At 27.6% G+C, this 12,744-nt stretch overlaps 1 protein-coding gene and 1 non-coding gene across 2 annotated transcripts in view; one reads left to right on the top strand and one right to left on the bottom strand.

Annotated features, from left to right (window-relative positions):
- Positions 1 to 773: 773 nt before the first annotated feature.
- Positions 774 to 12,744, top strand: part of LOC108749104 (ankyrin repeat domain-containing protein 6) — a 24,342-nt gene continuing 12,371 nt past the window's right edge. Inside the window, exons 1-3 of the mRNA XM_018487628.1 lie at positions 774 to 1,091; positions 7,560 to 7,665; positions 9,264 to 9,362. Of these exons, the coding sequence (XP_018343130.1) occupies positions 7,573 to 7,665; positions 9,264 to 9,362 (192 nt within the window). The 5' untranslated portion in view covers positions 774 to 1,091; positions 7,560 to 7,572. The remainder of the gene's footprint in view (positions 1,092 to 7,559; positions 7,666 to 9,263; positions 9,363 to 12,744) is intronic.
- Positions 10,959 to 11,031, bottom strand: Trnar-ucg. The gene has a single exon. It is a non-coding gene; the product is annotated as a tRNA-Arg (tRNA).

Consider the following 12,744-nt stretch of genomic DNA (forward strand, 5'->3'; position numbering starts at 1 on the left):
CACGCGGAATTTCTACCGTACATATTGCAGAAAATATATTAGAAAGAATATTTTACATGTGTGTGTTGAATAAAGTTTTTATTTCAGTTAATTGCTAATTATTAGGCATAAAAGTGAAAATTTTTGGAAAATCAAAATTTTTTGCAAAATTCTATAAAATGTGTTCTAGTAACGCAATCGATTTGAATATACAGGCATTGAAATCTTCAGCAAATAGAGGGAATCTTGATTGAGCGTAAAATATGATTTGTTAAAATTTTGTTTATAACATAGCTTTTAGTTGGTTTACGAATAATTTTAAAGAAAGGAGGGAAAAATAGAGTCAGGAAAAGTAAAAAAGATCTCATATTATAACATCAATTATAACGTTTCAGTAAATATGAATGATTTATACTTTTGAGTAATAATACTTTATATTAATATATTTGATAAAAATATCTAGAGATTTACAGTTATCTATAAATAATAATAATTATTCATAGTTTAATAAAAAACTTTAATAAACTATTTATATAGGTGCGAATTTATTTATATATGTGAAAATTCTTAATGATTTATCACTTCAAGTTCCATTGTTGTAATTACCTGAAAATTAAATATGGATTAAATATAGATTTATATCTTACAAATTATACTGAAAAGGATAAATTTTTATGCACAAGAAATGAGAAATTAATTCATTAAATTGAAATCACTGACTTGTTTTAAGCTAATTCTGAGATAATAGTAATATTATTTTTTACAGAATTCTATAACGGATCTTCTATCTTCTTCATTAAATTCCAACATTAAAAGACGTAGAATGCTTTTGTAATAAATAATTTTGTTTCAAGTTAAATTTCTTCGGACCAAGTATTACATTGATGATGATCCCTTATATCTGGTGTTTAATGATTTTTGTGCTGCGTGATATCGGCAAGAAGATTAAGTCTTTGTGTAATAGTTCATTCGGAGTGTAATAAAATAAAGCAATGTGTGCCTTTATGCTTTTCGCTTGGAGGTAAATTTTGCAAAAGACTATCCAACGGATTTCAATACGGATTACGGATTACTTTCGCAAGCGACGCCCTCTGGATAAGCGTATATGGCCGGTAAGTGTATTTGTGAGCCTTTGTGAGCGGTAAGGGCGTGTAATGGTCACAGCGAAATATATTAAAAAGCTCTGTTTGTTCATATCCTATAATGAGAAAGCATCCAACAAGCGAAAAATTTCTTGTTAGAATAAGCTCTTCTTATTTAATTAAATATGCTGTGTTTTTACATTTTATAATTTTTCTTTATCTTCTATGTTTATCTCCTTACATATCTTCTTACATTTATTAAATAAAAAATAATTATATTAAAAAAAAAGAAATTTATAAATATAATCTTTCACCTACAGATTTGCGAAAATTTCTGTACTTTTAATAGTTTATATTAATTTCTAAAAGTCTTTAGAATAATAATCTTTAGAGTTCGTACATGTGCTTTATCAGCGCTTGCGTTCAGAATTTCGCCTTTAATGCTTATAAGCTTTGCTGAAGCACTCTGTATATTCACGTAAAGTTTTACTAGAAGGCGCAAATACCGGTTTCGCGCGAGTTACACGCAAGTATTTGCTCGTACACACATGGTTGTACGTGTATGTTCACACGTGGCGGCGCCGGTACTATCCATCCAACAATGCTGCGCGCCACAAACAAATTATCCAATAATCGTAATAATATATACAATTATATTGTTAACTGATATTAATAAAGGCAAGTTTGTGTACTTCGGAATAAAACAAGGCTGTGAGATAAAATCCTCTTTCATGATATTTTTAAGAATTTTTTATATTTTAAATTTACGAAGATTTTTAACCTTGAGCTTCTTCAGCTTTATTTAATTATATGAAGAAATTATGTAAAGAGAATTTTAAGAACTTTCGTCAGGGAAACTAGTAAGGGTAACTCGTTTAAATCTAATATATAAGTCGAGTTTCAATGTCTATAAGTAATTTATAAAATATTTCTTATTAACATTATTAATTAAATTCATCTCGAATTCATGGATAATTTCTTTATATTCAAACGAATATGACACTTGAATTTAGAATCTAAGCATTTTTATTTGTGACTCCTCTTTTTTTATAATATATACACAAATATGTGCTCAACATTGCTATTATTTAGATTAAATTATTAGTTATTTTACTGCAAACCACAAAGTGGTTTGCAGCAAAATAAGAGGTCAGATGTAATTTGTGCATTTAATTTTCTGATGAAGTGGACTCGGCCGTCATTATGATATGGAATCGTTTTTTATAATGCCAGATAATGGACGAAATGTGCAAGAATATGCGAGATAGGACGGTCGGTTCGGTTGAAGCCAGCGAGGCGAGTAGATAATTGTCATGTATTTTTCCAAGTTAGGGTGTGCGCGCAACATTGAAAGCCCGGAGTATATGTATCTTTCGTGTCGCTAACAATCGTACGCGTATAAAATTATATCTTAATTAAATGCGAACAATAAGAATCTTTTTATTAAACAATTGAGCAATTAACGGTCAAAATAATTATATGAACATTTCAGGAACCTTTTCTTGTAATGTTATAATTTTTAAAATAATTTTATTACAATTTAACTTTTATTACAATATTTTTTTCCATTTTTTATAAAAAATATTATTCAAATAAAATAATGTAATGTATTAAATAACAAGATATTATTCTAGTTCACGAACAAAAAATGTCAAACTTTTGTGTGTGTAAATATATTTTTAGATAACAAATTTGTAAATTATTTTGATTGCAAATGTATATTATTGCTATAAAATGTATATTATTGTCTATTTTAAAATTTTAATTAAATCGTGTAATGAAAGATTGCTTTTTTAAATAGCATACGTATGTATATATATATATATTTTTTTTTTTAATAAAATATTTTGTGAAAAAACTTAAACTCATGCGTAGCATGTTCCGTTAATACTATATTTTATTATCATTTTCGAAAAAAAAGAGAGAAACAATATAACTAATGTGTAAATATTATTCGTTTTCCTTTTGTCAAGACAGCTGATGCGTATAATCATTAATAACGGAGATCGGTTTTCTTTAAAATCTTTTTCTTCAATTAACAACGCGCTTTCTGCTGGATAATAATCAATATCGATCTTGATATCAATTGGCATAGTATTAAGTCGTTAGGTTGATTGGAAACGTGACAGCGATTTCGTTAAGCTGCCGTTGATGATCTTGCAGATAGGACCGTTCTCTTAAACAAGTTCTTTTAGAAACGCTGTAAATTCTATACCTTCCAATCGTGCCGTTAAAAACTTGTAAAATATTTTAGAATTATTATTGCTTCGTTTATTATAAAAAAATTATAAAAAATATTTAATTTATAATTTTTTAGTTATTACATTGAAAATTTAAAAGCAATAAAAAATAAGTCTTTGTATAAATGATTTTGAAAAATTTCTTTTTCTTGAATTATAAGAAGGAATGTGGATTCCTTGTTTTCACAATTGTTATTAATTATAAATATTTACTTTTTATTTAATTAGCAATGCATTTTGTTAAAGAATTTTAATATAATACTGAATCGTCAAAATATTTTAAAAATTAAAAAAATAAAAAGAATAACTGTCAATCACATTTTTGCTAAAAATGACTTTAAATGAATAAAAAAAATACGCAAATTAAGTTTATACGATAATTTTTCAGTGTCTTATGAATTTTAATTTATTTTAATAATAATAATATTTATCTACTTAAAATATTGAATCTATTTAGGGGTAGCTCTCTGTTGAGAAGGATGCAAACAAAATACAGAAATCAATCCTGCTTGTCATAATATCGCGGTGTGGTCACGCTACAGGAAATACGGTGATGCTTGAGATGTATCACCATATAAAATAAACATGATAAAATTATTGGTTTCGTCCGCCGTAGTGCCGGTTATTGACGAAGTTAAGTTCCGTCATTTACAAAAAGAGGGAGGATAGGAATCAGGATGATTGGAAAGAACCGCATTTTTTCCTTTCCATCTTTTTATTGAATGCAAAGAGAATAAGAAACCGTTTATCCAGATAATATGAACAAAAAGATGGAATGTCCGTAATATGTATAAGGAATATATGTATAAGGAAGCGGTAGTTTATAATTTTGAAGAAAAAAGATAACATAAATATATGTGTAATTATAATGTTTAAAATATTTTAATTCTATTTGTACTCTGGTACCAAGAGATGATTTATAAGGTTAATCTGTATATAATGTGCATATATTTTAATATTAAATTAGAGCATCAAATAAATAAGTTTAATTTAAAAAATTTTGATAGTTTGATTACTATAATTAATATAAGACTTGTACTCTGATTGGAAAGGTAGGTTAATAAGTCATTACGTTCAACTTGTTGCTGTTCGTTACTTTTTTATTTTGACATAATAATAGCTAAATAAAAATAAACAATCCGTTCAAGGCTAATAAAAGTCAAGGCCGAAATTTTATATTTATAATAGCTAAAGTAATTTTAAAGGTAAGTTCTAATCTGATTCATTTGTATTTATTTATTTAATTTATTTATTTATCCTGAAAATAGTGATTACGATTATTTTTAGTTTCTTCTGAAAAACTGATTTTTTTAGATTTACATCTGTCTATTTGCCAAGTACAGATTGTTCGATTAGAGCAAATTAGAAAATTACAACTTGAGTCAATAAAGGAAAACGTCGTACACGCATGTGTTCACAGTAATTCCATCTATGTTTAAAAGGTCGATGAAGCGTGAGTCCTCTGTATAAGTATGCCATTTGATATTTGAATGTAATGCTGCGACGCATAACGGTATTACAACACGAATAAGTTAGGATGGTCCGGACGCGTCTCATTATTTTAGGGCGAGATGCGGAAGTACATGGACGTAATCGAATCATTGACCACGATATGATGGAAAATATAATTACAATATTTTCAGATCGATACATTTAATCCTTAGTTTATAACGTCATTTCTTGAAATCATTAACGTATAAAATTAATGTTCTAAATATATATACAGAGTATCTTAATATTATACATCGGCATAGGATTTTATTTAAGGAAGGGATGCCAAATTAGAAACTCTTAAACATGATTATTGGACTTGTTTCTTTATTGTATATTATTATTTTTAATAAATTACTGAAATAAATAATAAAATTATACATATTTAAGTTATTAATTTATTTTATGTTTCTCTTAAAATTGTAAACTGACTTTTCGAAAGGAAAAACTGGAAAAATTTAAATTTATAACATTAGCCATCTTGGAGTGCCGTCTCAGAAGATCTTTCATCTCCAATTCTTTCTTTTTTTATAAAATCAATTTCTTATGTAAATACTCATTAAGCATAGTCCGGTTTAAGAGATGTTAATTTTTTTTTTCTCCTTTAAGACTTAGCCGCGGTCCTCTTGCCCCCCTAGTTACACTTAAGACTCATGTCTTAATAATTTAAGATGAAGATTAAATTGGGTTTTATACGTGCACGTCATTGTGTTATCTTGAATTGCTTGTAGCGTTATAATTGATACAAACTTAGTAATCGAGTGATATAAACTGTTGGACTTGTATTTTTTGTTTTATATTATTATTATTTTTAATTAATTACCACCGTAAATAATAAAATCACACATATTTAACTTACTAATTTGTAATTTGTAATTTGGTTTGTCTTAAAATTGTAAACTGATTCTTTGAACTGGAAAAACTTCAATTTGTAACACTCTCAGAAAATCTTTTTATAACTTTCATCTCGTTTTTTCTCGACTCGCTCGTAGCGTTATAATCGCTGTAAACTTGACAAATATGTCAGAAGGAGGAAGTGAGAAAAATCTCAGTACATATCTTTTAATGTATATTGTTGAAAAAATGCAAAAATTATCTGGAAAGTTTTCATTTCGATTGGATTACATATCAGTTCGCGCCTCATGGTACTTCCACGAGTCGCTCATAAATTTTCTCGCCATATACTATCATCGTTCGCATCAACGTTATTTCTGGAGTCGTTATAGAGAGTCGCTGTAAAGAAATAACCACGACCGAGATTAATGTTACAAACGGACAACGAGTCTTGCTCCGTCAGGAAAGTATAGGTCTATCTCATTAGCGAACGCACTTCGGATCCTAGATCATATACTGCCACGCCAGGCATCGAGATAATTTACTGTCCACACGTTACACGGATTATACGATGCAAATAAAAGGGATAAAATAAATGCTGGACACTCGAAAAAACTGCAAATGTATAAACTTCGCCCACGGATACTCTCTTTAACTCGAAAAAAAGAAAAATTAATTTTTCCTTAACGAGAATTCCATTAGACGCTATCTTGGTTTACTTCTCTAACGCGTTAAGTTTATCTCCGTAAAAAAGTGACATTTAAATTCTGTGAAGTTCATTTAAAAGATTCCACTATCTTGGACATCCTTTGAAAATACAATCAATTTTTAGTAATTTATTTTGACGAATTATAAAATTTATAAGATAGATTTTATTAGTATATTTAAATACAATAAAAAATTATATTTTTTTAACTATATTATTTTTTAAACACATTTGTTATTTAAGTAAAATTAAGTTTATTTTAAAATAATTTTGTGCACTAATACAGGATGTCCCGTAATTCATCCAATAACGCTCGTGGACAGGTAGAACAGATTAAATTGAGTCAAAAAGTCCATCATTTTGCAACTTTCAATAGTTAACAAGATTACTAAAAATTGTCGAATATTGATCTTTAATAATTTTTTTCTCAAATACTGTCAATTTTACAAAAAAACAGTAAGAGAACTCTAAGACTTTTTTCAGAATTTTCTATCAACTTTTTAGTACTGCATTTTCTTATTTCTACCAACATGAAAAAATATGATTAAAAATTAAAAACTTCTGAAAAAATTCTGAAAAAATTCTTAGAACTTTATGAGAAGAAAATAAACAATTTTTGTCTCTTGCTGTTTTTTTGTAAAGTTGAGTAAAAAATTATTAAAGACCAAAAATCAGATTTTTAGTAAATAATATCTTGTTAACTAATATTGCGAAAATTGCAAAATGGTAGTAGAGGACTTTTCGACTCAGTTTAGTCCGCTCTATCTGCCTATGAACGAATGAATTACGTGACACCCTATATAGCTCTTATAATTTATTCTTTATTTATGTATTAACATAGCCGATTAAAATATTTTTGACTTTCTAAAAAGATCTATTAATTTTCTTTAAAATTTCCTAGTTTTTTTTTAGGCAGAATATATAAAGGCGTTTATAATGAATATTTACGTTTTTTATACAAATTAATTAATGAATATTTGTATACATTGTGTACAAATTTTTATTTATATATATTTATATGTATATATATTTGTATATATTGTTCTTAAGTTTATAAAACAAAAAGATTTTTTTATGTCAGAGTGATTTAATTCGTTTAAATAATGATCTGCTGTTTAAAAAAAATAAAACACATCAAATATAATAAGTTTATTAAAGTTACAAAACAATTTCAAGGCATATGTTACTCGCTATTATTTAAAATAATATGCATTATTCTGATTACAGATGTGCGATTGGAATGGCAGAAAAGTTGCGCGAGGCAGCTGCTCATGGTGATGTTGATCGAGTTGCACGCTTGCTCAACGACAATGTTAAACCGTTGCCTGACGAAGTATGATTTCTTATTTCCCAAATTTTTCAAGTTTTTCCACAAACACACACGAACAGAATTTATTTAATGCAAAACATTCTTTTATATAATTTTAATTTTTAGAAACATAATTCTTTTGATATCTTTTTATGAGTACTTTCGAAAAATGAATCACAAATTTCCAATATTTAGATCAACAAATAATTTCTCTGTTAAAAAGTAAAAAAATATACATTATTTTTATTGCTCAAATAGCAAGTTGATGTTATTTATTGTCATTTCGACATTAAAATGACGTCTTTAATATCATTTTGACATCAAAATGTCGATAAATAATGTCAGTTACCTAGATTTTATTATGATTATATTCATGTTTTAAAGATCTTGTAGAAATAAAATTAAAAAACGATTCTCAATAAATAAATTAATATTACTAAGAAAAAATTTAAAATTACCACAAGGCGTTAAATTGAATTCCGCATGTACATAATTACTTACGATACCGTCTGGAATACTTTATTAACGGCCTCGAGGGCGGCTGGCAGAAATATATTAATTTCAGCTATTAATTTACTTCGCTCTTCGTATGCGGCATGATTCTTTATGTAATGTATGTAACTGCATCAGTTAGATTAGACTTAGAATGCAAATAGGCGCGATACACATTTATCTTTTGCACTGCTGAATATAAAAGAATAGAAATAGACCACTAGATTGATCAATGTGCTTACTAAGATTGCTTGTACTTTAATTAATTGATAACTTGTAATTCTATTATATATGAGATTAAAATTATAAATTATTTGCTATTAAATTATTTGTCACCACTTTTTCTATCGCATGAGATTTGATTTATTAATTTTCCTAGACAACATATAATAGCAATTTTACAAAAAGTTATATTAAATCTATTTAAAATAGGAAAAAGATCTTGTTTTTGCACTAATACATTTCACAGTTGCTAACAAATAGTAAATTTTTATTTTTTTGAAGTTTGTATGTATATAACACATTCGTTTATATGCGATATACTTTTAATATATAAATACATAATTCGTTTACATGAATGTATGTACGTACGAGTGATTTTGTGAAATTATTTTAAAGTAATAAACACAACTTTTTAATTTAACTTTTGAGTAATGGGAGTTTGAGTTAACATCGCGAAATAATAAATCATTAAAAAGACAGTATTCCATGAATTTTTGGTAGGAAAAAATTAATATAAAATACAACTTTATTGTGTGTGTGTGCGCGCGCGCGCGCGCGCATGTGTGCGTGTGTGTGCGTGCGTGCGTGTGCGTGCGTGCGTGCGTGAGTGTGTGCGTGCGTGCGCGCGCGCGCGTACGTGCGCGTACATCAGATATAAAATTGAAGGAGTTAGTTTATAAGTTTATTTATATGAAAGCAAATGTGCATTAAATTGACTGTGAAAAAGAGATTTTTATGTAACGTTAATTTATGTTAAAGAAATTAAATGTAATTGATTAAGAAATTTTATCGGGCGTTACTAAAAGGGATTCATTTTTTAATGTTTGTAGCGCACGACTCTTAATTAATAAGTTTTATCGAGCATGCACAGTTGCACGAAGATATTCAAGATTCCTGTCGTGTTTCAGAATGGCCGGGGGCCTCTATTGCTGGCCGCGGCAGGTGGTCACGTGGAAGTGTGCGAGATCCTGTTGCTGCAGGGCGTCGACGTTAGCGCCACTGACGAGGTGAGTAGTGCAGCATACATTTCATTTTAAATATTTTAAATATTGTATAAAATATTTAAAAGAAGAAATCATTTGTCTTCAGCAAAGACAGTAAATAATTATTAAATTTTCGGCGATATTAATATTGATATATTAAATATTATTATTACTAATTATTATAATAGAGGAGGAAAATAGCGAGTAACTGAATGTTTCTAAGCATTCTCTGATGAAAATTTTTCTTATAATTTTTATACAAATTGAAACATTTTTCAGAAATACTCAGAAATATTCAGAAAGTTTACATCTTCTCTTAGAATTTTTGTAAATGTAAATTCTGAATCAAAATGTAAATTCTGAAATATTCTGACATTTTTCATCTCACAATTTAAAAAAATATTTTTTAATTTTTTAGATTTTATAACATTTTATCAGAAATTATACTTACAAAAATTTTAGAAATCTTACGATATTTCATAATTATTATGTATGGAAAATTCTGAGAAAAGATGTAGATTTTCTGAAACATGTTCTAATTCGTATAAAAAATGTGAGAAAATTATAAAGTTATATAAAAATTCTGAAAAATTATATAGAAATTCTGAAAAATTATATGAAAAATTCTGAAAAAAATGTTTACCAGGGTTATAATAGATAATACTATAACTGCATAAAAGCAGAAAAATAAAAAAGAAGTTTATTATGAATTTATTATTATATGTATATAAATATAATAATAAACTAAACAGTAAATTTATTAACAGTTTCAACATATTAACATCTTTATAATATGATGCTTAATGGTAGCGAATTATTAAATTGCTTATCAATTTAATTCGTGATTACTAGTTTTAATTACGTTTATAGTCTGGAAAAACAATTCGGTGCGCAGTTCTAAAAAGACAATATGGTATATATGCAAGTACATATATAGTGTATATTAGTAATTCAAGATTTAATTATTTAAAGAAAATCCAGGTTCGACATAGGCATTTTTCTAGTATTGATTGTAAACTAAACAATGTTTCTCGCATGCGCAAATTAAATGCTTACAAAATATTTCTTTTGAATTTATATCATAAATCCTGTTTTTGAATTTATTGCTTGCGAAATATGTTAAGCTTAAAAATAAGCTTATGTTACATTTTTTTTACACCTTGTCTCATATATTTATTTTTGAATCAATTTCGATATTGCTCTTACAATTAGTATAATCTCCCTTGATTATATTTTCTAATTTTCCTTCTAATAATTTATTAGATACTTACATTTTTTAAATAATAATTGCAGTAGTTCAAAGTTATTATAGTATTAAATTTGCAAATGTTACTTTTACATATTATTCTTAAATCGAACTCTCCGTAATTATAAAAAAAATATACGTTTGTTTTAAGAGATACATAATTAATTATACGTTTATATATAATTAATTATCAAATATATTAATTTGATAAAATATAATTCGTGCTATTTTTAATTGAATAATTAAAGTAACTCATACCGTTTTCAGTTTTCTTCATGTACTTATTTTTGCATGTTTTTCAAACATTACTTTGCAATATCTGTTGTTATACAATTTGTTATATTTTTCTGAAAAAAAGAAAGAAAAAAAGATACCGACCGTGACAGGATTCGAACCTGCAATCTTCGGATCCGAAGTCCGACGCCTTATCCGTTAGGCCACACGGTCTGTGAAGGGTAGCTACCCTATACATGAAGACCTATGATCAACTTTTATGAAAATCAATATTCATGATATATTTACCCTACTTTTACATTAACATCAGTTTTATGCTTATTTTAATACGAAAAATGTAGAGAAAATAATTTGTTATGCATTGATTAAAAATTTGAGAAGGAAAATATTTGTCGATGATTAATGACTTTTACTGACACGATATTTAGATAGAAAAATTATTTAGTTCTACAAAATGTATAATTTCTATCTTCTTCTTAATAACATTATAAAATTATTTTTTTACAAAAACTTAAAAGAGAAAATAATCTGTTACGCAATAAGGAGAGAAATATAATAAATAATAATTTTTTGACATAATTAGACATAAATATTATTTTGCAGTTTTGTAAAACATGTATATATTTCACATCTTTCTTCTTCGTATTGTACAACTATATTTAATGTCGCAAATTATAGAATAACGCAATAGATAAATCAATACTGCTGTACTAAATGCAGAGGGGGAAGCAATCTCAACTGTAACGGCTTTGAGATAATTACATTTTCATACATAAATAAATACTATTATTTATTATTACTTTTATTGAAGACTATTTTTTTTTAATACATACGCATATTATTTTATGTTTTACATTTTTATTTACAATTTGCAAAAGTATAGAGTTATTATCTCTTTGAAGATTATTCCAAGAAAATTTTCAAAGAAATTTTTCTTATACTCTTTTTCATGCTTTGATGCTTCTATCAATAAGTAATTGTAGATTAACAATAATTGCGCATTAACATTCATTCTCCATGCAAACAATTCATACTTTATCTATAAAATAGTAATTTGTAACGAATTTATTTAGATTCGTGTGTATGTTTAAAAACTTTCAAAGTAAATCTCGTTCTTAAAGATTGAACATTGAGCTACTCTTTTTCACGACTGGCTCAATTTTCACTCTTTGGAGTGAGATTCCATTTCAAAGAATTTAGGGAGTACATTAACATTCGATCGTCATGGCTGAATCGTACATGTAGGCACGAAACGACTCATAAAAGCATCGGAATACGCGCTTATGTTACGCACATATACATATACGTGGGTTGAAATAAAACGAAATTATTCCCGATGTACGATGCAACCTGGCCGGGGAATCGCACACTCGTCGAAGAATCCACTATTGTTCCACAGGCAATTAGCATGCTCGATCCGATTCTCCTCCTCCTAGGAGGGGTGAATACATTAAAATGCTCCGAGCATCCCGCCGGATACTCGGCAAATGTATGCGTGGGAGAAGCGTTACATACCCGCAAATGTGTGACTGAGTGATGTACACACAACCGGCGTAGTTACGTACCTGAATACTTGATATCCGTTATTACAGCGTGACCTTGAATGAACAGCGGTGTTCACCATGGTACCCAGCTATATCGATGTTATTAAATATCTATCGATGAGACTTACACATTCGCCGTGTTCTAGAAAATAATAGGCTGGATACCGATGGTATTGCTGCGATTAAGTGTTTAGCTGCTCAACTCGTTTATTTAACCGGCAATGTTAAAATCCTAGTTATATCTGATTCATCGATAACCGACTTTTCTAAATTAAAATACTTCTTTCTTTTGTCAGCCGTGTCTTTTAAATTGAAATACTTGTTTCTTTTTTTTTAAAACACTTCGAAGAATTTTTCATATAAGAACATGTTCAATTGTATA

The sequence above is a fragment of the Trachymyrmex septentrionalis genome, unplaced genomic scaffold (assembly GCF_001594115.1).
Source record: "Trachymyrmex septentrionalis isolate Tsep2-gDNA-1 unplaced genomic scaffold, Tsep1.0 scaffold267, whole genome shotgun sequence".
NCBI classification, from domain to species: domain Eukaryota; kingdom Metazoa; phylum Arthropoda; class Insecta; order Hymenoptera; family Formicidae; genus Trachymyrmex; species Trachymyrmex septentrionalis.